The sequence below is a fragment of the Cimex lectularius genome, unplaced genomic scaffold, assembly GCF_000648675.2.
Source record: "Cimex lectularius strain Harlan isolate CLEC.00 unplaced genomic scaffold, Clec_2.1 scaffold71, whole genome shotgun sequence".
NCBI classification, from domain to species: Eukaryota; Metazoa; Arthropoda; class Insecta; order Hemiptera; family Cimicidae; genus Cimex; species Cimex lectularius.
In genome coordinates, this window is record NW_019392655.1 from 523,847 (window position 1) to 549,751 (window position 25,905).

The following is a 25,905-nucleotide window of genomic DNA, read 5'->3' on the forward strand; positions in this document are numbered from 1 at the left end:
TTGTTTTTCTGGCATTCTCTGAAAGATTGGATCCTTTTTAATTAACCAAGATACAGTTTTTTTTTTAGTTTTGAACAACACTGGTCCAGAATACCTATGATGCAATCTTCATTATTATCTAGAGCTTTTTGTTAAGCTTAAGACTTTTTATCAGATCCCAAAGCTTTGCCTAAGTCCTTCTGTTTGAATATTTAAGTCCCAGGAGTAGAGAAACTCTCTGCACAGTCCTTTCCAATTGAAGACATATTTTACTGTTACTTCTCCTGGGATATGTTTCTTTTTTTCTGCTGCCCCGAGTCTGTATGCTATGTTTAGTAGCTGTGCTGTTTCGGTGATGTTCCTTTGATGAACTTTTTCATATGCTTCTTTCCTCGAATACAATCCCATTGAATAGAGGACTTGATACATTATGTAATGGAGGGTTTTTGGCGATTCGGAATGCCATAAAAAGATTCAGGGCTGATAAGTATCCTCATCGAATTTTCCTTGGGCAATTTATCAGCATCTTTGTTGCCCTGTTCTAGTAACAAACAAGGGTAAGTTTGTTGTCTGACAAGATCTTTGAGTAATCCCTAAGCTCTGGACTTTACTACCGATGAGGTGCCTTTAGCGCCACCTGGTTGTCCGAGTTGCAATTCTTTTATTGGTAATACCCAGCTTTTTGATCTTCCTGATCCTCCATAATCTTGTGTGCAATGAAATTGTCTTTTTGCTGGTTTTAGTTTTATTCTCAGTTGTGGTGCTTGGCCAATAAACAGCAATTTTGGATTTTTGTCCGACCAAATTTAGAGCAGATAAACTAAAATGAACAGAAACGAACAAGCTATTCAAAATGCAAATTTCAAGAATAAATATCGTAATTATTTTATTTATCGTAAGAAAAATAAATTGAATAAAATTTGAGCAGTGGGGGCTGCTGAACTAAACTGCTTTGTGCGGTATGACCTGGAAAATGTCCAACAGCGCCTTGTGGAAGGTCTCGACAGACTGTTGCTTTCCTTGATTTGTGAGTGCCTTCAATATTTTATATGGGAAATAAAATAAAATTTGTATACTGGCTGTAAAAAGGAGAAAGCTTACAAAAAAGAAAACCATAAAAAGAAAGTCGTGGCAAGCAGGGGATCAAAAACAGCGCTTTGCAACAGTCTTACTTTGCAAAAAAAAAAAAAAAAATACGGATCTTAATAAAATGGGCCATCTTATTTAAATACAACGTTTATTTTATTTTTTATTTTTTTTACAGAGAATACACAACATAATTTATTAAACAAGTTTGAAAAATATATAATTTACATAACGTTCATGTTAAAAAAAAAAGTAATTACAATTAGAACTCATTACATTTTACTAGTTCATTACAGTAAAACATTTCATCGGAAGTGTCTTGGGTATTTAACGCTTCCTAACTAGTTAATATTGCATGTTAACAGGCACTGAATTCTTGGTCTTGACCAATGGCTTAAAAAGAGCAAAAAAATTATATTACATTATCACAGTCTTTTTGTGTTATCGATGAATTACAACGAGGAGAACATTATTTCATGTTTAAAATTTTTTTGTCTGTACGAAAAATAAAATTTAAATGATCCTCCTCTGATAAATTCACCGAAATATCTTTTAATAAGTAAAAAGAAATAATAATAAGTACATTTTACATATTTATTAAGAAATAGTGGCAATTGTACCAATTCGTATTAATTCTTGTACTAGTGCTAATACAAATATTTAAAAAAAAAAATTAATAAAATAAAATAAAGCCACACGTAAAATGGCACATTTTTGTCAACACCTTTCATCTATTGCCGGAATTCACCAAAAATATACAAATTATTACAAACAATACTTATTTTTGTATAAAAAAAATGGCATTTCCTTTACAAACTACATATGTAAAATATCAGTCAAAACTGTAATACAGGTGTTAAATAATTTGTACATCATTTTCAACATATTGCAAGTTTGGAATATGGCCAACTATAGTTATATACATTTTTTTCTCTATACGAGTTTAACTTTACTGGATGTGAAAAAAATCTTGTTTTCAAAACAAGTCTGTATTTACACATATTTATATAAATTAATTAGCTTTACAGGTTGGTACAACACGAAGTCAACCGTTCAAAATATAAAGTATATTCGTTTTTTTGAACGTACTTTGTCGCACTTTTTACACTGTCGTCTCGTTTCTTCTCAGTGGCTGAAGTTCTCTTTTCAGTCTGTCAAAATCGTTGTAGTATTCGTGATCGGATTCTTCCTCCGACGACTTTTGGTGTGGAAGGACAGGTGCTGGGTGTGGGATGCCCAGCGTCTGATCGACTACAAAATGGTACTCCGGGTTATCGACCACTGCCGACTGTGCTGGAATGAAATCCGGATATTTGCTCAGCATTCCGTTTCTATCGGAGTGTTCTGCTGTTGGTTAAAAAAAAAACCGTTAGTCAAACTTAAACGGAAATTTCAAAAATAATGTATTGAAAGAGACATACCCGGCAACTTGGAGTCACCGATGAGATCCATGTAAGCTGTCGTCGCCTGGCTTTGCTGAGGAGACGGCATCAAATAATCATCCTCATCAAGGGGAAGGTCCAGTTTGAGATCACCGACATGCGCTTCCCTTCTAATTCCTGCACATTCGTCTCCGATCCCCAACTCGCAATCTAAACAATATAATTAATAAAAATTCTGTATTTTTGGCGGATAAGAAAAGTTCGAACGTACCTCGTAGAGCTACTGGGTCAGAGCAGTATCGAAGGGGTTGTGAAAATTTAAGAGTATCCCAACTCGATTGTACTTGAGAAGGAGACTCAGGTTGTGGAGATGGGTTGACGATTCCCATTCTGCTTTTAGGCTGTAAATATTCTTCTCCGTCTGGTTCGTCTCCCTCTGCTGATGTTTGATCCTTATCATCATGCCCACATTCCTATTACAAGAAGAAAAAAATCAGACTTTTGTTTAAATAAATAAGGAAAATCTCAAGATCAATGTAGTTTAAGATGAAGAAAGTGCAGATAAGGCTTGGGCAGTATGGTTAGGATGGATCAAAAGGTCAGGGTGGAACATAGAGACCTTTAACAATTTATCAAAGAACTTTTGATTAGAAAATTTGGATTTGCTGGATAAGGCTTGGCAGAACCACCCAAGTCCACTCTGTATGTCCAAAGCGGTTGCAGTTATGTCTTGTTTAAGTTTAGTTCAGTTTTGATGGACAGATTTCAATCAAAAGAGTTTGTAGTTGTCCAAGTTCTCTTAAGTGTGAGGATTTTTTTTAAAGATTTCAATTAAATATGATTACAGGATGGGTGGGAAGCGTTTAAGTCTCTAAAGCCTTGGCTGTACCCAGGAATGCACCCAATCAATTTTTTGTCCTCTAGAGCAAAGGAAATGTCAATGATTCTCAAATTGGAACAGCTGATACAGACCTAGTGGAAGCATCTTTGCACTCAAGATGTTCTTGGACCTGGAGGTTTGGAAATTCAGGTTTTTTTTTGGGGGGGGGGTTTACGCTAGCATATTATCCATGAAGTTTTCTATTTTCATTTTACTGTCGAGTGAGATCGGCCGACCAGGACCAGGACGCCAAAGAAACGTTTATCGACTTTAGAAATCCATAGATTACGTTGAAAGCTGATGGATTGTTGCTTAATTAGTACAGATTCTAAGTTTATTGGTTTGGAAATGTTTGGAACTTTGCTCAGATTTTTTAGCAGTTTGACTCTTTCATTTACGTATTCTGGACATTCAAAAATTGGGAAGGGATTTGAAGGGCAATTGCAAGTGGGACAGTTCGGAGACATTGCCAAACCGATTCTCTTCTTGTTACAAGAAGGTATGGCTACCCCATAGGCCATGATTTGTCTTCAGTCTAAAAATATTAGAATAGAACTCCTTTGACATTCCTTCTGGGCTATCGCCTTCCAAAAACCATGGTTTTTTCTTGAGCTCAGGGAACAGTGATCTATAATAATTGCCAACATTTGATGCGTTGTATTGTCTTGCCACAGATTTCTACAAAACATTTCCAAAAAGTTTTTCCTGTCATCTTTAGGAATTTTAATGTCAAGGGTTGGACCTGATGTTGCAGCCTTCTTTGCAAATGCATCCACCGTTCCATTTTGCCATAAGCCTGTATGCCCTTTCACCCAACACAATGCCACCCTTTTTCCCATGATTTTTGTCTCAAGCATTTTCCTACAGATTTGGGCAAAATTCAGGTTAGAAGTTAAACCTGTGGTATCATCCAATGGTATTCGGATTTATAGGTAAGTCAGTGGTATAAATGGTACAAAGGATGGGACAAAGAATGCTCCCTTGTGGGATGCCGGCTTTTATTGGTTTGATATCCACAACTCCCTCTGAAGCAGAATTCAATTAAATATGATTACAGGATGGGTGGGAAGCGTTTAAGTCTCTAAAGCCTTGGCTGTATCCGGGGGGGGACCAAATCAATTTTTTCTCCTCTAGAGCAAAGGAAATGTCAATGATTCTCAAACCTTGCAGGATCATGGAATGATTGGGATGGACGCTGATTAAGTGGGAAGGAATATGTGAAACTAGGATATTTAACTTTTAAAAGGATCTGATGTTTTGGGCATAAAAGGAAGAAAACTGATGGTTCTGTAGGAGGATATGTGGTTGGGAGGTTTATGAGCTTTAAGAATAACCAGTACACTTCCATAAGAGAGGATTCTATTAGTATGTAGAATGCATCTATGGTTAAAAATACTATGGTCTCCTGAGGAAGGTTGGATGTAGAATAGATGAAATTAGGTCCAGGTGATTTTCTACTTGGGGATTTCTATGTTTGGTACTTACCTGAGAAGAGTAAGAAGGAAGTCGCATCAACTTATCACCAGGGATGACCAAGTATCTTCCAGGATCTCTGGCCATTTTTGCATACTCGTCGGTCAGTTCCTTGAAACTCGGCCTACTCTCTGGATCCTTCATCCAGCATTTAATCATAGACATATATACATCGATTGTACAAATGTGGGGTTGTGGTAATCGCTCCCCTTTTTCAAGAAGTTCAAGAACTTCTCTTGCAGGTACATTTTCATAAGGTCTTGCACCGTATGTCAATAACTCCCAAATCGTCACGCCTGAAATTTAATTCATTGATTTTTTTATTTGCATAAAATAAAACAAATTAACTCACCGAAAGCCCAAACGTCGCTTTTATGTGTGAATGTTCTCATTGTAATACATTCCGGCGCTAACCACTTAATCGGCATTTTGCCACCTTCTGCTTTATACTCGTCTTCGTTGATGTCCAACAATTTTGCCAAACCGAAGTCTGTAATTTTAACACAGCTAGCAGTTTGTACGAGTACATTTCTAGCGGCGAGATCTCTATGGACGAGCCGTTTTTCTTCAAGATACGCCATCCCTGCAATAAATATTGATTATAAAACAGAAGTTTTTCATAATAAACAGCGTAAATATACCTCTAGCAATTTGGTGACACCAGTTCAACAGTGGTTTCGAGCCTATTCTTTCTTTGTTGTTCTTGACATAGTCGAGAAGACATCCGAGAGGCATTAGCTGTGTTACTAGCATCATTTCGGACGTCATGCAGACGCCTAATAACTGAAGAAGGTTCTGATGTTCGACACTTGCCATTATGTAAGCTTCATCCAAGAATTCCTTGCTTGTATTCGCTCCAGTTCTTTCTCTAAGCACTTTAATGGCAACGGGTATTTTAACATTTTCACCTTCAGGAACCCAGACACCCTGTAAATAATAAAATAAATAGAATTTTTCCTAATATGAATTCAATATATAAATTTAATGTAAAAAAAAAACTCACCCTATAAACAGTTCCAAATGCGCCGTATCCAAGAACGCACCCTCTTCTCATTTCAGCCTCTTTTACTATTCTAAGTTTGGCAAGGTTCGGCTTTACATTTGTTGGATGCAGCGGCTCCAAGCCTTGTAGCATCATTGACATTTTAGCGGCGTTCTTCTCTTTTATTCTTAACCGGCACTGGTACACCAAGGCAATCAAGAAGACTATGAGGATGCACGAACCGATTATTCCACTGGCCATGTAGTACATCGCCGACGTTTGTTCTTCTCCCCTGTAACAACCGCAATTCTTAAATTTCGTCCTAAGTTTATTTGAAAAACTTTCGAGCAAATCAACTCACAAATGCGGTCCAACAGGATCGACAGAGCAATAAGGCTCTTCGCCGTTTTCTGGAAAGACGCGATGAGAAGCTTCTGGAGGGCATGATTCAGTACAGTTGAAGCTTGTGGTGTTATCTGGTTTTATTTCTCCCTGGTAATTATCAATAATCATTTAAAAATCACATTATAAAATATAAAAAAATAATAAAAAAATAAAAATTACAGTGAATATTTTGTAGTTTCTGCATCTTAAGCAATGTGCATTGGTAGGCCCTGTACAACCTCGGCATTCCATTGAGCAAGGAACACACCGTTGAGATGATTCATCGGCGTAGTGATCTTTTGGACATTCATCCTCACACTGTTCACCCCGTTTATAGTTGCTGCAAACTTGACAGACCTGCTCGTGGAATCCGTAACCTGTGCACTTGCGACACCTCGGATGACATTTTCTACAGATCGCTTTACCGGCGAGTGGTTTCAAAAGAGCATCCTGCTCTTGAGGCCCAACATATTCGTAGTAATAGCCTTCAGGGCAAGACTCATTTTTCTGCAGACATCGCTCCTAAACATAAAATATTGTAAATTTTGTATAAATTTAATTTCAAGTAATTCCCTAATTTCGTGGTCCGCTTGACCAATTAATATATTACAATTAATTAATGTTTTTAGTTGAGATAAAAAAGTCAATGGCATGAGAGGGATTCAAACCCACGGTCTTCGGCTAGATACCGCTGCTCTACCACTTGAGCTGTCGTGACCTTGATCCACTCTGACACTAACTTCCCCACCTTTTGAATTTTCCCTCCTTTTTGCCATTTTTCAAATGTCGTGTAATCAGATTGGATTCTCGGCGACAAATGAAATGGCCACGGATTTGTTGGCGAGAATCCAATCCGATTACACGACATTTGAAAAATGGCAAAAAGGAGAGAAGATTCAAAAGGTGGGGTTGAGATGGGAAGTTAGTGTTAGAGTGGATCGAGGTCCCGACACCTCAAGTGGTAGAGCAGCGGCGTATCAAGCCGAAGATCGTGGGTTCGAATCCCGCTCGTGCTATTGACTTTTTTATCTCAACTAAAAACCTTAATTAATTTTAATTTCAAGTTTTAACTTACGACTGAAATGTCCCCGTTGATTATTGCTTTATCGCAAGAATTGCATCCGCCCGGGCCGATGGTGTTGTTAGGTCCTTTACAACCGTACACACAATTGGTATGACAAGGCTTGCATTCCCCATTCGCGTTGTACTTGCTATCTGGACAGGAAGGTACGCAGAACGGTCCATCTCTAGTATTTTTACACCTGGTACATTTTCCCGGCCCGGGTCCATGGCATGTAGATGCACATTCTTCATGGCATTTCATACAAACTTTATTTGTCGCCTTGTACATCCTGAGATCAAAACAATTAATCAGTTTTTACATACATTTATGTTATTATTACTAGATATCAAAATTTACCCTAAATCACAATCTTGCAGACAAGTGGTCCCAAGTCTGTAATTAGCACACGAGAGACATTGATCAGGGCCAGGACCCCAACATCCTTCAGACGAGCATTGAGGATCACAGACAAGTCCTTCAGTTACTAATAAAAGGAAATTAAATACAAATTAAAAAACATGTTTAAAGCAATTAAATCAAAATATATTTTTGATACTTACTGCAATCAGCTTCGGGTTTGTTGTTTTGAAGAAGTGTCCCATGTTCGGCTGATCTTTTGATTTCTGACCAGTCTACTCCTTGTGAAAAGCAAAGGTCTTTGTTTTCTAAAATAGCTATGGTACCCGAGTTGATTTTTTTCAGCGATCTCAGCCCAAGAGATTTAAGCGAAGTCTTCACGATGTAGAGCGAAGCGAAGTATTCAGTCAGCGTACGTCCACCGATAACTTCAAGGTTTCTGAAAAAAAAAACCGGTGAAACATTGCAAAACTGATTGAACCGTCGAGAAACATACCTGAAATAAGAAAGGTTGGTGAAATCAGGGTGAGAACCCTGTATATTGATGTATCCGGTAACTTCCTTCAAAGTGCTGAACACTTCCAATTTATCCGGGTGCATTTCGGGATAGTGAGGACCGAACGAGAAGTCGCTGTAGAACTGCTGGAAACCTTTGAAAGACTGGTCGAGGATTATCAACGAACCTTCGATGATAGTGCAGTCTTTGAAAGAATTTATGTTGCCGGCGTGTACCATTCCTTGGGGAGAGCTTGAGTTAACAGAACCTTCGCAGGTTTTTGGACAAGGGCCATCACATGGCACACATTCTCCATTCACAGCCTGTAAAAATTGCAATTTTTAAACTTAACCGTTGGGTCAAATTAATTTTTATGTTATATTTTGCTTTCTTTTACCTAGTGTTTCAAATCCACTGTGGCATGTATAATTCATATATTTTTTTAAATTTTCAAAACTGTTTAAGAACTAAAAGAAAAATCTTTGATTTTAATTTACCTTTTTTTTAGGAGGACAGCTCCGAACACAAGCTCCGTTATCTTTTAGAAGATGCTCTGGGCAGTTTTTGACGCATGTAGCTCCGTAAGCGTACTTTCCTAGTGGATTAGTTTCCCAGGAGTAGGTGATAGGATTGTACCTTTGCATTGCAGGGCACTCCTGGGTACAAACTCCGTCATCGTAGAAATTACGACAGGCCTAAAAATAATATATTATAAAAAGACAACAATAGGTATTTTTGAAATTATTGTACGTACCAAACAATCGCTTTGTTTGGGGCCTCTGCAGCCGCCTGCGCAAAACAGGTGACAGCATTCTCTCGGCTTGGGTCCGAAGCAGCGCCCTTGGTAGCACTGAGGGCTGCAGTTCAGTTTTGAAAACTGTTGGCAGTTCTGCGGGCCTTCGCCCCAGCAGCCGGCTTCGCACGATTCGTGGCACGGCGGGCATTCTCTTTCTGGGTTTGTAAAGTTGTAGACGTATGTGAAATTTGAACCTGGCCCCGTTATTATTTCCGTCCAGTTTATTGTCTTCATATGGCATAAGTTGTAATTGTTGTACATCCCGACGCTTCCCGCTAAAATGTCTGACGAGGGAAAAAAATCAAATAAAACATTTCGATTTAAAAAAAAAAAAAAAAAAAAACGTACCTCGTAGTAACGGCATCTCCAGTGTATGCATCTTGGACAGAATGACCAAGAGGGCAAATTCTTGAGGATTTACATTCAGTTTGAACAGTGTCCTCCCTCGAATTATTTGCAAATTTGGTAAGACTATCTTCTTTACATCGACATGTGATATAAGAACATGTCCTGTAACTTCCCTAAACATACAAAAATAACACATTATAAATATTATTCACATTTTTAAAGTAAAATAATCTAGAATATAAATTTCTAAATAAATAAACACAAGTTAAAAGAAAGGGATGAAAACTACACTTTGGGTAACAACAATATATGTGAGACTTTTTCCCTTGGTCTGATAATTGTTACCAATCTTGGTTTGACACGCCGAAGAAGGCGATATGCTGAAACGAGTCTGACAGACCGACCCAGAAAGGAAAGGCACACCAAGACAAATGCTAGCAAACATATTATTGATTTGTAATGAAAACTAAGAATCGGTTTACCCTCATGAAAACAAAACGACATACAATAATTGCATATTTTAGGCGAACGAACAAAACTAGGATTACAATTCATTAAGGTCTGAATTTAACAAAGAGGAAGAATGTGTTGAAAGTGTTAACGGAGAAAAATCCAGCTGGTTTGAACTGATTGAAATCAAGTCCTCTTTGAATTAACCCACTATTGTGAAACCAAATAGTAAATCAAATTTGTTTGTATACACATGTGTATGCTAAAAAATAATCTGGGAGGTTTGGAAAAGCAGGACAAGGGTACGGTATAGTTAAGTTATTTTGTATGATTTTGGCTTCTCGTCATTTTAATTTTTTTAATAATAACTTCGGTTAAAATTTACTACTGAAGGTGGCGAGACAAGTAGAAAAGCGCCTGACGGACCAAAGCAACAATGATAGGCAGACCGCAATATTCGAAAAGGACCAAATTACAGGTTCTTCGCCGAACAGAGCTCACAATTTTTAGATGAAAGTGTAATGAAAAATTGACAGTGGAGTTCAGAATGCCTAAAAACTCAGTGACGCACAAAAATTTTCTAATTTTTACCATTTATGTAAGCTAACATTTCTTGAGCTGAATGCTTGAATGAACCAAACTTCTTTTTCAAACTTTACATGTCAACATTGTATTTTACTTATATCTTTAAATATACTGCCCCATGAAAGGCTTCAAATTGAAAAATGAAGGAATTTATCTAATTTTTTCTGTAACTATAAACACATAAATCCTACATTTTATTGATTTATTTTTTATTTCAACTAAACATCAATTCATATGTGTTACAAATTGACCTAATTTAAACTATTATTTTATTTTATTTAAATTATTATTTGTTTATTATTTTAACAAATCCTGACCCATCCAAACAGGGTGATGTCTTAAAATTAAAATATCTTAAAATTAAAATAAAACAAAGAACTAAAACGAAATTAATTCCTTTATCTTTTGATTTTGAACAATTAGGTAGAAAAATAACGGGTCTTAACCAACAATTAAATTTTTAAAAATGTCTTACATTTATGTGCTTATAATTAGTCAGCCATGGTTAAATCTGTGGTTTTTATAAGAAACAACAAGAGAAAATAATTCATATATGTTACAAATTGATCTGAAGATGAATAGAATATAAAAAAAAACCTGATTCGTCCAAATGGGGGGTTGACATAAAATAAAAATAAACCATAAGCTAAAATGAGATAATGTCCTTCACCTTTCAATTTTGAACCGATCAAGGAGAAAAATCATAACTTTTTCTGGAAGTATGTGAGGTTTGTCCAAAAAATAAATAAAATGTGTTTATAGTTAGTTAGCAATGGCCAAATCTGTGGTTTTTATAAGAAAAAAAAAGAGGAGAAAATAATTGTTATATGTTACAAATTGATCTGAAGATAAATAGAATATAAAAAAACCCTGATCCTTCGAAATAGGGGGTTAACTTAAAATAAAAATAAACCATAAGCTAAAATGAGATAAAGTCCTTAAACATTCAATTTTGAGCCCATCAAGGAGAAAAATCATAACTTTTAATGAAAGTATGTGAGGTTTGTCCAAAAAATAAATAAAATGTGTTTATTATTAGTAATTGGTTAGCCGTGGTAAAATTGTGGATGTTAAAAGGAAAAAAATTAGGAGAAAATAATTCATATATCTTACAAATTGATTTGAAGATTAAATAGTATATAAAAAAAAATCTTGATCCAACCAAACAGGGCGGTGACTTAAAATAAAAATAAACCATAAGCTAAAATGAGATAAAGTCCTTAAACATTCAATTTTGAGCCCATCAAGGAGAAAAATCGTAACTTTTTCTGCAAGTATGTGTGGTTTAACAAAAAAGTAAATGAATGTATTTATAAGTTAGTTAGCCATGGTAAAATCGTGGTTGTTATAAGGAAAAAGCAGGAGAAAATAAAATCATATATTAAAAAAATCATGATCCATCCAAACAGGGTGGTGGAATCTTAAAATAAAAATAAACCATAAGCTAAAATGAGATAAAGTCCTTAAACATTCAATTTTGAGCCCATCAAGGAGAAAAATCATAACTTTTTCTGCAATTATGTGTGGTTTAACAAAAAAATGAATGAATTATTTATAAGTTAGTTAGCCATGGTAAAATCGTGGTTGTTATAAAGAAAAAACAGGAGAAAATAAAATTATATATAAAAAAAATCATGATCCATCCAAACAGTCTTAAAATAAAAATAAACCATCAGCTAAAATGAGACAAAGTCCTTCATCTTTCAATTTTCAGCCAATCAAGGAGAAAAATCATAACTTTTTCTGGAAGTATGTGAAGTTTACCCAAAAAAATAAATCAATGTGTTTATAATCAGTAATTAGTTAGCCATGGTAAAATGGTGGAAATTTGTGGTTTTTATAAGAAAAAATGAGGAGAAAATAATTCATATACGTTACAAATTGATCTGAAGATTAAATAGGATATATAAAAAAATCCTTTTCCATCCATGTTAACTATACTAAATAGAAAAAGATATGAGGTTTAAGCAATAATTAAATTTAAAAAATGTCTTGGATGTTGGATCGTAATATGAAGTGGGGGGAATAGTCCATGTAGGCTAAAAATTGACCTTAAAATTAACATAAAATAATAATAAATAAAAAAATTGTGACATGTCCAAACAGGGTGGTGGAGTCTTAAAATAAAAATAAACCATCAGCTAAAATGAGATAAAGTCCTTCATCTTTCAATTTTGACCGATCAAGGAGAAAAATTGTTAAAAAGGATATTAAAATTGACATGATAAGTATACTAAATGGAAAAAGATATGGGGCTTAACCAACAATTAAATTAAAAAAATGTCTCGGATTTATGTGGTTATAATTAGTTAGCCATGGTCAATCTGTGGTTGCTTTAAGAGGGGTAGAGAGAGAAAAAAAAGAACATAGTTCATGTAGGTTAAAGGTTTGAAAAAATCTTGAGCCATCCAAAAAGGGTGGTTTAACAAAAAAATAAATGAATGTATTTATAAGTTTGTTAGCCATGGTAAAATTGTGTTGTTATAAGGAAAAACAGGAGAAAATTATTCATAATGGTTACAAACTGATCTGAAGATTAAACAGAATATAAAAACAATCATGATCCATCCAACAGGGTGGTGACTTAAAATAAAAACAAACTATAAGCTAAAATGAGATAAAGTTCCTTCAATTTTGAGTTGATGAAGGAGAAAAATCATAACTTTTTCTGGAAGTATGTGAGGTTTGTCCAAAAAATAAATAAAATGTGTTTATTATTAGTAATTGGTTAGCCGTGGTAAAATTGTGGATGTTAAAAGGAAAAAAAATAGGAGAAAATAATTCATATATCTTACAAATTGACTTGAAGATTAAATAGTATATAAAAAAAAATCTTGATCCGGCCAAACAGGGCGATGACTTAAAATAAAAATAAACCATGAGCTAAAATGAGATAAAGTCCTTTCATCCTTCAATTTTGACGTGATCAAGGAGAAAAATCATAACTTTTTCTGCAAGTATGTGAGGTTTATCCAAAAAATAAATCAATATGTTTATTATTAGTAATTAGTTAGCCGTGGTAAAATTGTGGATGTTAAAAGGAAAAATAGGAGGAAATAATTCATATACGTTACAAATTGATTTGAAGATTAAATAGTATTTAAAAAAAAAAAATCTTGATCTGACCAAACAGGGCGGTGGCTTAAAATAAAAATAAACCATCAGCTAAAATGCGATAAAGTCCTTTCATCCTTCAATTTTGAACCGATCAAGGAGAAAAATAGTTAAAAAGGATATTTAAATTGACATGATAAGTACACCAAATGGAAAAAGATAACGGGCTTAACCAACAATTAAATTTAAAAAATGTCTTGGATTTATGCGGTTATAATTAGTTAGCCATGGTCAAATCTGTGGTTGTTTTAAGAGGGTAAAAAAAAAGAGAGAGAGAGTGAGAGAGAACATAGTTCATGTAGGTTAAAGGTTTGAAAAAATCCTGAGCCGTCCAAAAAGGGTGGTTTAACAAAAAAATAAATGAATGTATTTATAAGTTAATTAGCCATGGTAAGATCGTGGTTGTTATAAGGAAAAAACAGGAGAAAATAATTCATATAGGTTACAAATTGATCTGAAGATTAAACAGAATATAAAAAAAATCATGATCCATCCAAACAGGGTAACTTAAAATAAAAATAAACTATCAGCTAAAATGAGATAAAGTCCTTTCATCCTTCTATTTTGAGTTGATGAAGGAGAAAAATCATAACTTTTTCTGGAAGTATGTGAGGTTTGTCCAAAAAATAAATAATTGTGTTTATTATTAGTAATTAGTTAGCCGTGGTAAAATTGTGGATGTTAAAAGGAAAAAAAATAGGAGAAAATAATTCATATATCTTACAAATTGACTTGAAGATTAAATAGTATATAAAAAAAAATCTTGATCCGGCCAAACAGGGCGATGACTTAAAATAAAAATAAACCATGAGCTAAAATGAGATAAAGTCCTTTCATCCTTCAATTTTGACGTGATCAAGGAGAAAAATCATAACTTTTTCTGCAAGTATGTGAGGTTTATCCAAAAAATAAATCAATATGTTTATTAGTAGTAATTAGTTAGCAATGGTAAAATGGTGGTTGTTAAAAGCAAAAAATAGGAGAAAATAATTCATATACGTTACAAATTGACCTCAAGTTTATAGTTAGTTAGCCATGGATAAATCTGTGGTTTTTGTAAGAAAAAAAAGAGGAGAAAATAATTCATATACGTTACAAATTGATCTGAAGATTAAATAGAATATATAAAAAAAATCCTTATCCGTCCAAATAGGGTGGTGAGTTAACATAAAAATAAATCATCAGCTAAAATGAGATGAACTTCATCTTTCAATTTTGAGCCCACCAAGGTGAAAAATCGTAAAAAAATGAGATTTAATTAATTGACATGTTAACTATACTAAACAGAAAAAGATATGGGGCTTAACCAACAATTAAATTTAAAAAATGTCTTGGATGTTGGATCGTTATATGTGGAAAAAATATTCCATGTAGGCTAAAAATTGACCTTAAGATTAACTTGAATAATAAAATAATCCTGACCCGTCCAAACAGGGTGGTGGAGTCTTAGAACAAAAATAAAATGAATAGCTAAAATGAGATAAATTTTTCCACCCCTGCGCGGTCAGCTATTTTTTCCGCTGCTGTCATTACCAGAAGCGTTTAGCTTAGCACGGACCGTGTTAATCTTTACACCGTATTTTCCGATAAGAAACATTATGACACAGGGTAAAACGACAACCGTGCCTAGGATAGGCGTCCGAGCGCGTAATTCGATCCGTCTAAACAGCAAATTTGATTTACGTCGGCCAGAGTTTCTAGAACGAACCCGAAACGACAAAGAGCCAGATGATAAACGGACTTACCGTATGTACTGGACAAAGCTGAGGTCCAGATTCTCGTCCTGAAGCCATGTCAGCTCCAAATTGCCGTCTACGTAGGTGCAGTTTGTGTACCTGTCTCTTAGATTTCTGTAGTGGTGTTCCCTGTTTGACGGCACTGACATACGACCGTTCGTCCCGATGCAGACTGAAACAAAAATGAAAAAAACCATAAGTATATCTAAATTTTCATCTATGCGAGAAATGGCAATTATGGTGTCATGTCGATTACAATACATAAAAAAAATCAATATTTCACGAACTTTTCTTTTACAACTATAAACTAAATGCAATGAAATATGAAGAATTGTATAGGTTTTTATCCATGTATAAACAAAAATTTGGTACATTATTTGCTGAAGGAGGTCCCGACAGTGCTTAACTTCTTCAGAGCAGTACTCTTAAGATGTCTTAAGAATATCAATTTACTCTATCGGTTTTATTACACTATGCATAACCTACATAAAAGGTGAACAGTGCTAAAACTAATTACTTAATGATTATTGATTAAAAAACAAAAAAGAATCAAAAGAAGGCTGGCAATAAACAAACTAGTGTCCTCTCAGCCCATTAAGAAAAAAAAACCCGGCCTCAAGGAGTCAATATCAAACCGTATGAGATCAGGTCTAAGGGTTGTAAATTATTCAACGTGTTTAAGGTGCTATTGTGTAATTTGTAGGTGAGTCGGTCTGGTCTGGTCCAGTTAGGGACCGTTGGCGACCTCCTACGCCGCCCTCCACTCCATGCTCTGTGCACCTTCCGTCCTAGGTTTATGCAAATTTCCTTGCGTCACGAGGAACGGAATTATGACGAGCGATTGTTTTCCTAATGGCCCGATTCCCACACGAAGACGGTGAGGAGAAATTAATACATAATTAATTTATCGACGACAATTTAGAGGGGAGAGAAATGGGGGAGATAAAGACGTTTATACTACCTGGAATTAATTTTTGACGAGAACGATAATATCCCAATTTTGTAAGTTGCATTTCGACCTATTTTTATTTTTTTGGATTTGTAGTTAAAATTTAAAAATGTATCACTTTGGGTCACTAGATTTTTTATAAGTGCCTTTCAATATTTTAGCATTTCAACTAACTTTTTTCACATTTTATTTCTTTGTTGGTTCAGATCCTAACTACATAATACCAAGTATCGATACGTTTTACTCTATATTTTAAACGAGTAATGGAAAAATAGATTTGTTCAACTTTCTCGCAGTTTTTTGATTTTTCTTAGAATACAACTTTTTCCGATTAAACAATATAGATAGGGTATCGATACTTATATTTCGATATTTTAGGTGTGTGGGGAAAAAAACATGGAAAGTAGCACAGATTTTTCCCATTGTTTTTAAAGAGTACAGATATTTAAGGGTATTAACACTCGTCTTTCGATATTTTAGGTGTATGGAAAAAAACAGCAATTATAGTTCAATTTTTTTTCCAATAATCCATATTTTGGTGTCCATATAGTGGTTATAATTGACCATATTAATTATTCTTTTTATCTAAGGTTTTTGGTTGAGATGAAAAATTATTTTTTTCAATTATTTTATAGAGAATATATAGATTTAAGTGCATCACACTTCAGGGTACTACTTTCATTCGATATTTTATTGAGATTATTTCAGGTGTAAAAAACGTCGACTGTAGTTCAACTTTTTTTCCCATTTTTTCAAGAGAATGTAGACATTTAAGGGTATTAATACTCGTCTTTTGATATTTTAGGTGTAGGAAAAAACAGCTATTATAGTTCAACTTTTTTTCCCAATAATCCAAATATTGGTGTCCATATAATGGCCATAATTGACTATATTAATTATTCCAATTTATTATTCTTTCCAATTTAGCTAAGGTTTTTGTTGAGATGAAAAATTATTTTTTTCTATTATTTTGTAAAGAATATATAGATTTAAGTGCATCATACATACTTCAGGGTTGTACTTTCATTCGATATTTTATTGAGATTAGTTTAGGTGTAAAAAACGTCGACTGTAGTTCAACTTTTTTTCCCATTTTTTAAAGAGAATATGGACATTTAAGTGTATTAATACTCGTCTTTCGATATTTTAGGTGTAGGAAAAAACAGCAATTTTAGTTCAATTTTTTTCCCATTAATCCATATATTGGTGTCCTTATAATGGCCATAATTGTCCATGTTAATTATTCCAAATTATTCTTTTTGTTTAAGGTTTTTGGTTGAGATGAAAATTTTTTTCCATTGTTTTATAGAGAATATATAGATTTAAGTGCATCATAATTCAGGGTACTACTTTCATTCCATATTTTATTGAGATATAGAGAAACATCGTTGTAATTAAACTTTTTCAATTAATTTTAGAGAATAAAGATACTTAAGCATATAAATTCTCGTCTTTCGATATTTTAGGTATAAAAAACGTCCACTGTAGTTCAACCTTTTTTCCATTTTTTTAAGAAAATGTAGACATTTAAGGGTATTTATACTTGTCTTTCGATATTTTAGATGTAAAAAACATCCGTCGTAGTTTAACTTTTTTCTCCATTTTTTTAAAAAGAGAATATATAGATGTTAGGGTATATACTCGTATTTCAATATTTTAGATGTATGGGAAAAAAACATTGGCTGTAGTTCAACTTTTTTCCCAATTTTTTTTTTTTTAAAGGAAAGTAAGTGCGTTAATACTTGTCTTTCGATAGTTTAGAAGTAAAAAACATCCGCTGTAGTTTAACAATTTTCTCCATTTTTTTAAAAGAGAATATATAGATGTTAGGGTATTAATACTCGTATTTCAATATTTTAGATGTATGGAAAAAAAACATTGGCGGTAGTTCAACTTTTTTTCCCAATTTTTTGTTAAAGGGAAAGTAAGTATGTTAATACTTGTCTTTCGATAGTTTAGATGTAAAAAACATCCATTGTAGTTCAAATTTTTTGCCTATTTGTTTTTTTAAATAATACAAATATTAGAGTATTAATACTCGTATTTCGATATTTTAAATGTATTGAAAAAAACACTGGCTGTAGTTCACATTTTTTTTTACATTTAAGGGTATTTTATTTTTCGATTTTTTCGATATTGTAGGTGTATGGGAAAAACATCGGCAGTAGTTCAACTTTTTTTCATTGTTTTAGAAAATATAGATTTTAAGAGAATTGATACTTGTCTTTCGATATTTCAGGTGTATTGAAAAAATGTCGGTTGTAGTTCAATTTGTTCCTATTTTTTTTTTTTTGAGAATATAGATATTTAATGGGTATCGATACTTGTCTTTCAAGATTTTTTAGGTGCATAGAAAAAATATCGGTTGTATCCTTTTTAAAAAAGGATTGAACACCATACTCAATCCATCATTCATCATTTCTATTAATAATTATTCAGAAATCGTGAGATGCGGTTAGGTGTGATGTAGCTTTCAGAAAAACATTTTGTTTATCGTGCCAACATTTCGATCTTTATTGAGATCATCTTCAGGGCCTGGGATTTACAAACATTGTTTCTTTTCCACATCCTAAATGTATTTGTTAAATGTAAACAATGTTTGTAAATCCCAGGCTCTGAAGATGATCTCAATAAAGAGCGAAACGTTGGCACGATAAAGAAAATGTTTTTCTGAAACCTACATCACACCCGACCGCATCTCACGATTTCTGAATAATTATCGATTAACGGTCACTAATCACCACACATTTACAACATTATAGGGGATTTTATATATCTAATGGTGTTTACAAAAAAACAATCCGTGTACTGAAAGTATTTAAAAAAAAATATTGGCATGTTTAACGTTCATGGAGTATGAAGAGTATCCACATCTTTTTCATGTTCTTTTATGTTGGAAATATTTTTTAAAGCTACTTTTCAAAATGTTAAGAATATTTAAAGAAATAGTTTTTGATTTATTATTTATTCAGTTTTTTAGAACCATCTAGCGCTATGAAGGCTCTTTCATACCCTCCGATTTGTGTCTTTGTTTTGTCTTTGGTGCAAGATTTCTGAAAAAAATTCTCATTTAATAATAAATAAAACAACCTGTTTTGTTATTTACGACGTTAAAAATAAAAATTAGAAATACATCGAATAATACACGCGTAGTAGAATGTGGCATGTTAAGGGCAGATAAGAAAGAAAAATTATATTTAATTTTTTATGACATTATTGATGATTTTATGTAATTAAAGGGTTAAAAAAATCCGAATATTTGAAGTATTTTTTAAAAATTATTGAAATTACCTTTCATGAAGTTTAAGGAGTATTGATTTTTTCATGTTATTTTATGTTCAAAATATTTTTAAATCTATTTTTTAATTTTTTAAGTATATTTAAAGACATAAAACAAATTTGTTTTATTTATTCGGTTTTTTAGGACCCTCCAGCGCCTATGAAAGCCCACCTTCAGCTTTGTCTTTGTTGCTTAATTTTTTTTTTTTTTTTTTTTTTTTTTAAATAGAGAATATAAATATTTAATGGGCATCCATACTTATCTTTTGATATTTTAGGTGTATGGAAAATACAACAAATGTGGTTCAAATTTTTTCCATTATTTTTTAGAGTGTATAGATATTTATATGTATTGATACTTATCTTTCTATATTTTAGGTGCATGGAAAAACTAAGGTTCGTAACCGCAGAGGTCATATAAACCCTCAGGTTGGTTTTTGAAAAAAAGCGATTCGAACCCGGGACCTTCATCTTAGACTGATGGGGGCCGTGTCAACGCCTACCGTGCGGCCACCGACGCCCAATTATTATTACTTTTTTAAAAATTATTCTTATATTATATAGATACACTTGCAATGCAACTAATTAACTTAAACTTTTCACTTTTTTTTAAATTTCTACCTAATGTACATCGATCCTTGTTTTCCGATATTTTACATGAAGTATAGAAAAATTGTATTTCAACTTTTTTCGCAGTTTTTCGATTCGTAAAGTGTATATATACTTCAGGGATCGATACTTTTGCTTTCGATATTTTTTTTCAAAGTTGGTTTCTTACAGATCTTTAGTAGAGGATATCGATACTAGGGGTAGGGTAGGTCATGGAAATAAATTCGATTGTTTCCACTTTTTTCCGATTCTTATTAAAGTATATCGATCATTCAGAGTATTGACAGTTTTGTTTATATATTTTTAGTTATGTATTATAAAACATCGATTGTATTTAGTATATATTTCAGAATTTAACTTTTTCATATTATAGTCTTGAATCGATACTTTTCTTTCTTGCCCAAAACAACATAATGGGCTGGAAATTTACGTTTAACAGCTTTTAATATTTTTTTTTATAAATAGAGAAGAAGGCTGGAGAAGGGCAGTTGGCGTGGAGCGGTATATTCAAGGAAAGGTCTTTGGATCGTGATATTATAGAGCGAGTGCGAGTGCTAAATTGATCATTATCCGGCCCAGAGGGAGAAAGATTAGGACCGGTATCCGGGTAAAATAAATTGAAAAGCATGAGTCACTTAGCCGATCTCGGTGGGTTTCCATTTTGTAAAAGTGGATTCGTGGCGTCGCAGATTCCAATTAAAAAAGCGCCGGTCGGGGAACGGTGAAAGGTTTTGATGGAAGATGGACAATCTCGTTCAACCTGCCCGCCATATTTCAAGCCCTGGGGCATAATTGTGTATAGTTTATTAAATATATTTTCACTTGCGAGACGGGTCGACCATGAACACTCAGTCACGAATATAACGTTTTTTTATTTTTTACTTTTTACATGGTACAAAATAAAGAAGACGAGATAAAGCATCTTTTTTCTATGTCTTCTACATGTCTTATTATAAAAGGTATAGGTAATGAGATTAATTTGTTGCATGAGCATTTCATTTTTTCCCATTGTCTTCTCATGCTCCATTTTGACTATGTAATACTGAAGATGGCGAGAAGCCGAAAGGCCAAAATCAAAGGATAGTCTGAACAAAATGACGTCCAAACTGCAGTATCAGCCCACAGACCCTAAAATGAGATATCACTCCTTTTTCTTATGGATCATATTTATTATACATTGGAGGTAATATTTATTTTATTGAGCTAATAAGTGTCTGTTTATCCAACAAATTATATTTTTTTCTCTGTTAAATTGTTTGGCTTGAAACTACTTTTCCCCTCAACTGACCTCTTTAAAAAGTCGTTAATGCTACAAGGCAGTCAGCTTTTGCTGATTCTAAAGGTAAAAAGATCCCAGCATTAAGGCACCCAGAGGTAATAGCTTTTGTTTTTATAAAAGACAGTTGACGTAGTTTTAGTAAGAAATGGTACAAATTGGCTCAAAGATAATCCCATCGAATACTTAAATTTGCCGAGGTAAGTTTAAGAAACAAAATTGTTATTTAACAGGCCAAGGCGGAAACGCGAACCGTGGAGTAGGCAGGCCGCGCCTTTTTCATTTTCTCCCTCCTCGGCGGATTAACTGGAGTATATTAAAGGCAGGAGGGAAAAAAATCGTCACGGTTCAAAATCCCGTCAAATTCGAAGGAAGGGAAGTATTATAGCTGTTTTATAGAGTCGGTATTTAAAAAAGAACGATCACTTTAGCGGGCACGAGGGAGGAAATCCATCTCGAGGGAAAATTTTCCCAAGTCCCAGCGACGAGAGCACATTTGTAAAACTTAGTTCAATAAATCAAATCTAAGATTGAATGAAATTTTCTGCAGAAATATTCTGCTGGGTTCAACTGCGTGGGTCAGAAAGAAAATATTTCTGAGCTGCTGCATAAAGAACTTCTAGTTTGGACGTCAATGGTCCGTCTGTCCCCGCTGGTTTATATCGAAAACAACTAATTTATTTCAATTGCGTGAAAATAATGTCTAAATGTAAAGACTTTTCTAGTAAGGAAAAATTAAAAATAATTTTATTGATTATCTCGATTTATCGTGAAATTAATTTCCTTGTTATTTGGTCTGACGGTTGTTTCTGTTTTCAGTATTTTCTACATCATCAGTTAGCTTAATCGTAAATTAGAGAATAAGTGTTTGAATAAAACTTCTTTTAGTTCCAGCACTGTTGGACTGTACTACTATAGACAAAATATTAATCAAAATCTCAAAACTGGGATATATATATATANCCCATCTAGTTCGGTCCAAAACTAACGGAAAAACGTTGGAAATAAGATAATCGAACGAGCCGTCTACAAGATATAAGAGGAAAAGCGGGGGAAATCTCGGAAAATTTATTTGACTAGTTTCTCATCTAGTACGATCCAAAACTAACAGAAAAACGGTGGAAGTAAGAAAATCCAGCGAGTCGTCGAGGAGATATAAGAGGAAAAGCAGAGGAAAACTCGGAAAATTTATTTGACTAGTTTTCCATCTGCTACGGTCCAAAACTAACAAAACATTTTAGAAGTAAGAAAATCCATCGAGCAGTCTACGACATATAAGAGGAAAAGCGGAGGAAAGTGAGGAGAATTTTGTTGCTAGTGCTGGATGGCCAGGGGTAAATAGTTAAACAGGGAAAACTTTACAAGAGAAAATATCTCTGAAATCTTCAGTATATATCGGGCTGAATACTGCACAGCAAGCAAATCTGAACGACCTGAGTACTGCACGTTGAATACTGCACATCTTGTGCGCTATTCAGGCGTTTAAAATATTTTTGTCTAGTATTCAGGCGTTTAACATTATATATATATACATATATGATCGAAAATGACCACTTGTCAGTGGTAAGTAAGAAAAACTTTCCACTTTTCACTTCATCTTTTCTATCTTCTATTTTAGCAAAAGTATGGAAACTACATCGATAAATTTCAACTTTATTAACGAATCTTCTTGAAGTATATCGACAGTTGGTTCCCTATATTTTAAGAGAGGTTTGACAAATAAAAGTTTTTTTAAAAATTATTTTTAGTATAACGATACTTTAGGGTATTGAATCAAGGTATGGAAAATTTATCGATTGTATATAAACTTTTTTCGATTTTCCTTAAAGATATCGACAGTTAGTTTGATATATTTTAGGAGAGGTATGACAAATATCAGTTGTCTTTCGATGTTTTCAGTTTTGTTTTATTGTTATCCAAAAGGTTGAAAAATCCCAAGTTATCCGTGGTTGAAATATTTTATTTAATTTGTCTATTATATGGATGTTCCGGGCTTACGGCCCATCATGAGGACCTCATGGAAACATGGAAAACCTCATGGTACAATTGCCCTCCGGAGATACACGTAAGTCATTTAAAAAAAAATATACCTAGACTATGCCATAGATACATATATTTTTCCATACCATTTTGAGGTATGACAAATATCAGTTGTCTTTCAATATTTTCAGTTTTTTAAATATTATTTTTAGTATATCGATACTTCGGGGTATTGAATCCAGGTATGAAAAATTTATCGATTGTATATAAACTTTTTCGATTTTCCTTAAAGATATCGATAGTTTGTTTTTGTATATTTTAGAAGAGACAGTGTTTTCACTTTTTTTAAATATTTAGAGTATATCGATATTTCAGGGTATTGCACCTTTCCTTTCGATATTTTAGGTGAGGTATGGAAAATTTATCGATTGTATATAAATTATTTCGATTTTCCTTAAAGATATCGATAGTTTGTTTTTGTATATTTTAGGAAAGATATAACAAATGTAAGTTGGATTTCAATGTTTTCATTTTTTTTAATATTTTTAGTATATCGATAATTCAAGTTATTGAAGCTTCCTTTCGATATTTTAGATATGGAAAGTTTATCGATTGCATATAAACTTTTTTGCATTTTTCATTAAGGATATCGATTCTTGGATTTCTATATTTTACAAGAGGTATGAGAAATATCAGTTGTATCTCAACGTTTTAACTTTTTTAAATTCTTTTTAGTATATCGAGACTTCCGGATATCGAATCTTTCCTTTCAAAATTTTAGGCGAGGTATGGAAAATTTATCGGTAGTATTTTAATTTTTTAACGATTCTTCTTGGAATAAATCGTTACTTTCTATTCGGTATTTAAGAGAGTATGGCAAAACATTTGATTATATTTCTACTTTTTCATTCTTCCGGCAGTATATCGATACCGCAGGTAATCGATGTTTTCTTTTCGATATTTAGGCGAGTAAGGTAAAACAATCGATTATATTTCTACTTTTCCATTCTTCCGACAGCATATCGATACAGCTGGGAATCGATATTTTCTTTTCGATATTTAGGCGAGTATGGTAAAACAATCGATTATATTTCTAATTTTCCATTCTTCCGACAGTATATTGATACAGCAGGGAATCGATATTTTCTTTTCGATATTTAGGCGAGTAAAGTAAAAAAATCGATTATATTTCTACTTTTCTTTTCTTCCGACAGTATATATAGCAGGGAATCGATATTTTCTTTTTGATATTTAGGCGAGTTTGGTAAAACAATCGATTATATTTCTACTTTTCCATTCTTCCGACAGTATATCGATACAACAGGGAATCGATATTTTCTTTTCGAAATTTAGGCAAGTAAAGTAAAAAAATCGATTATATTTCTACTTTTCCATTCTTCTGACAGTATATCGATACAACAGAGAATCGATATTTTCTTTTCGATATTTAGGCGAGTATGGTAAAACAATCGATTATATTTCAATTTTTCCATTCTTCCGACAGTATATCGATACAGCAGGGAATCGATATTTTCTTTCGACATTTAACTGAAGTAGGTATGTCAAAACAATGGATAGCGTTATAACTTTTCAATTTTGATTTTTCTTAGAGGATATCGCTAGTTAAGATGCATGTTTTTCAGAATTTTTGGTTAGGCATGGAAATTACATAGTTTTAATTTCAACTTTTTCTCTTTTCTTCGATCCATCTTTGAGCATATCGATGCTTTTTTCGATATTTCGTGCGATTTGTGGAAAAAGTATAATTTTATTTTAATAAATGGTCATTATATTTTTAGTCTACCTGGTCTTGCTATTTGGTCGGGTTTCTGTTTCAAATGTACGACATCATCAGTAGTGGTTTTGCGTGGAGGTACCAAAATGCCCAAATTAATCTCAGAATAATTGGAAAAGACCAAGTTACAAGAAAATAATTTGAATTTGTAATGTAATTAATTAAATAAATAATTTCTAGATAGAGAAATCCAAATATCTAAATTATATATATTATATTATTGGAAAAAATAATCCATGTAACCCCCCTAACATCTTTTTCTTTTTGAATTCCAAAGGATCACATCTTTTCTACCGAGCATTCTTCGGAATCCAAGCCCGCTAAATGTTAAAGAACGACCGACTCAGAAATAAACAATTCCGACGGAGTGAAAAACAAAAAACGAACAACTTTTATGAGATGCTGACGGTCGATAAGTGAGCGGAGACGTCCCAGGTCCCTGGTATGTATAAAGGCTGTTTGTTCGGAAATTTACAACCTTGTAATTAAAGCTCGGATTCCTCGGGCTTCATTTTCCGACTTATCTGTGAGTTTTGCCGCCCGTGGATTCTTCGAGTTGTCCCGTTCCGAGTTTTCCCCACGGGAGGTGAAAGCAGGGAATGGATGGAGATCGCAATCGTTGGAACTTTCATATTGCTTGTCTTTAAGACGATCCTTACAAAACCATCGTCAAACTGAGCACCTTCTGATTTGCTTTATGTCGGGATTTCTAATTATTTCCAGAATTCAGCCAGTTCGACGGTTTTATTGTATCGTTATTATACTTCCGACCGTTGACCCAAAGGCCGTGTTAATAATGGTTTCGTTTTTGAAAAGAAACTCCCGGGGACTTTGAGGGACAAAGACGCCGTTGGACAAAGTATCTGCCTGATCATCCCGCTGGTCTAATCACGTGCTTAAACGATT

At 33.5% G+C, this 25,905-nt stretch overlaps 1 protein-coding gene across 3 annotated transcripts in view; it reads right to left on the reverse strand.

The window, feature by feature from the left end:
- Positions 1 to 1,245: 1,245 nt before the first annotated feature.
- The window catches only part of LOC106668239 (epidermal growth factor receptor), a 179,155-nt gene continuing 154,495 nt past the window's right edge, over positions 1,246 to 25,905 (reverse strand). The window contains exons 3-19 of one of the 3 annotated variants that reach the window (XM_014396785.2): positions 15,121 to 15,283; positions 9,227 to 9,399; positions 8,837 to 9,162; positions 8,580 to 8,777; positions 8,083 to 8,405; positions 7,790 to 8,025; positions 7,587 to 7,713; positions 7,242 to 7,518; positions 6,347 to 6,688; positions 6,144 to 6,274; positions 5,804 to 6,074; positions 5,442 to 5,727; positions 5,153 to 5,383; positions 4,813 to 5,096; positions 2,719 to 2,920; positions 2,487 to 2,657; positions 1,246 to 2,409 (exon numbers count right to left, since the gene is read on the reverse strand). In XM_014396785.2, the coding sequence (XP_014252271.1) occupies positions 2,168 to 2,409; positions 2,487 to 2,657; positions 2,719 to 2,920; positions 4,813 to 5,096; positions 5,153 to 5,383; positions 5,442 to 5,727; positions 5,804 to 6,074; positions 6,144 to 6,274; positions 6,347 to 6,688; positions 7,242 to 7,518; positions 7,587 to 7,713; positions 7,790 to 8,025; positions 8,083 to 8,405; positions 8,580 to 8,777; positions 8,837 to 9,162; positions 9,227 to 9,399; positions 15,121 to 15,283 (3,983 nt within the window). In that variant the 3' untranslated portion in view covers positions 1,246 to 2,167. Of the gene's footprint in view, positions 2,413 to 2,486; positions 2,658 to 2,718; positions 2,921 to 4,812; positions 5,097 to 5,152; positions 5,384 to 5,441; positions 5,728 to 5,803; positions 6,075 to 6,143; positions 6,275 to 6,346; positions 6,689 to 7,241; positions 7,519 to 7,586; positions 7,714 to 7,789; positions 8,026 to 8,082; positions 8,406 to 8,579; positions 8,778 to 8,836; positions 9,163 to 9,226; positions 9,400 to 15,120; positions 15,284 to 25,905 lie in introns of all 3 variants that reach the window. The other 2 variants (XM_014396784.2, XM_014396786.2) reach the window with 2 other exon arrangements.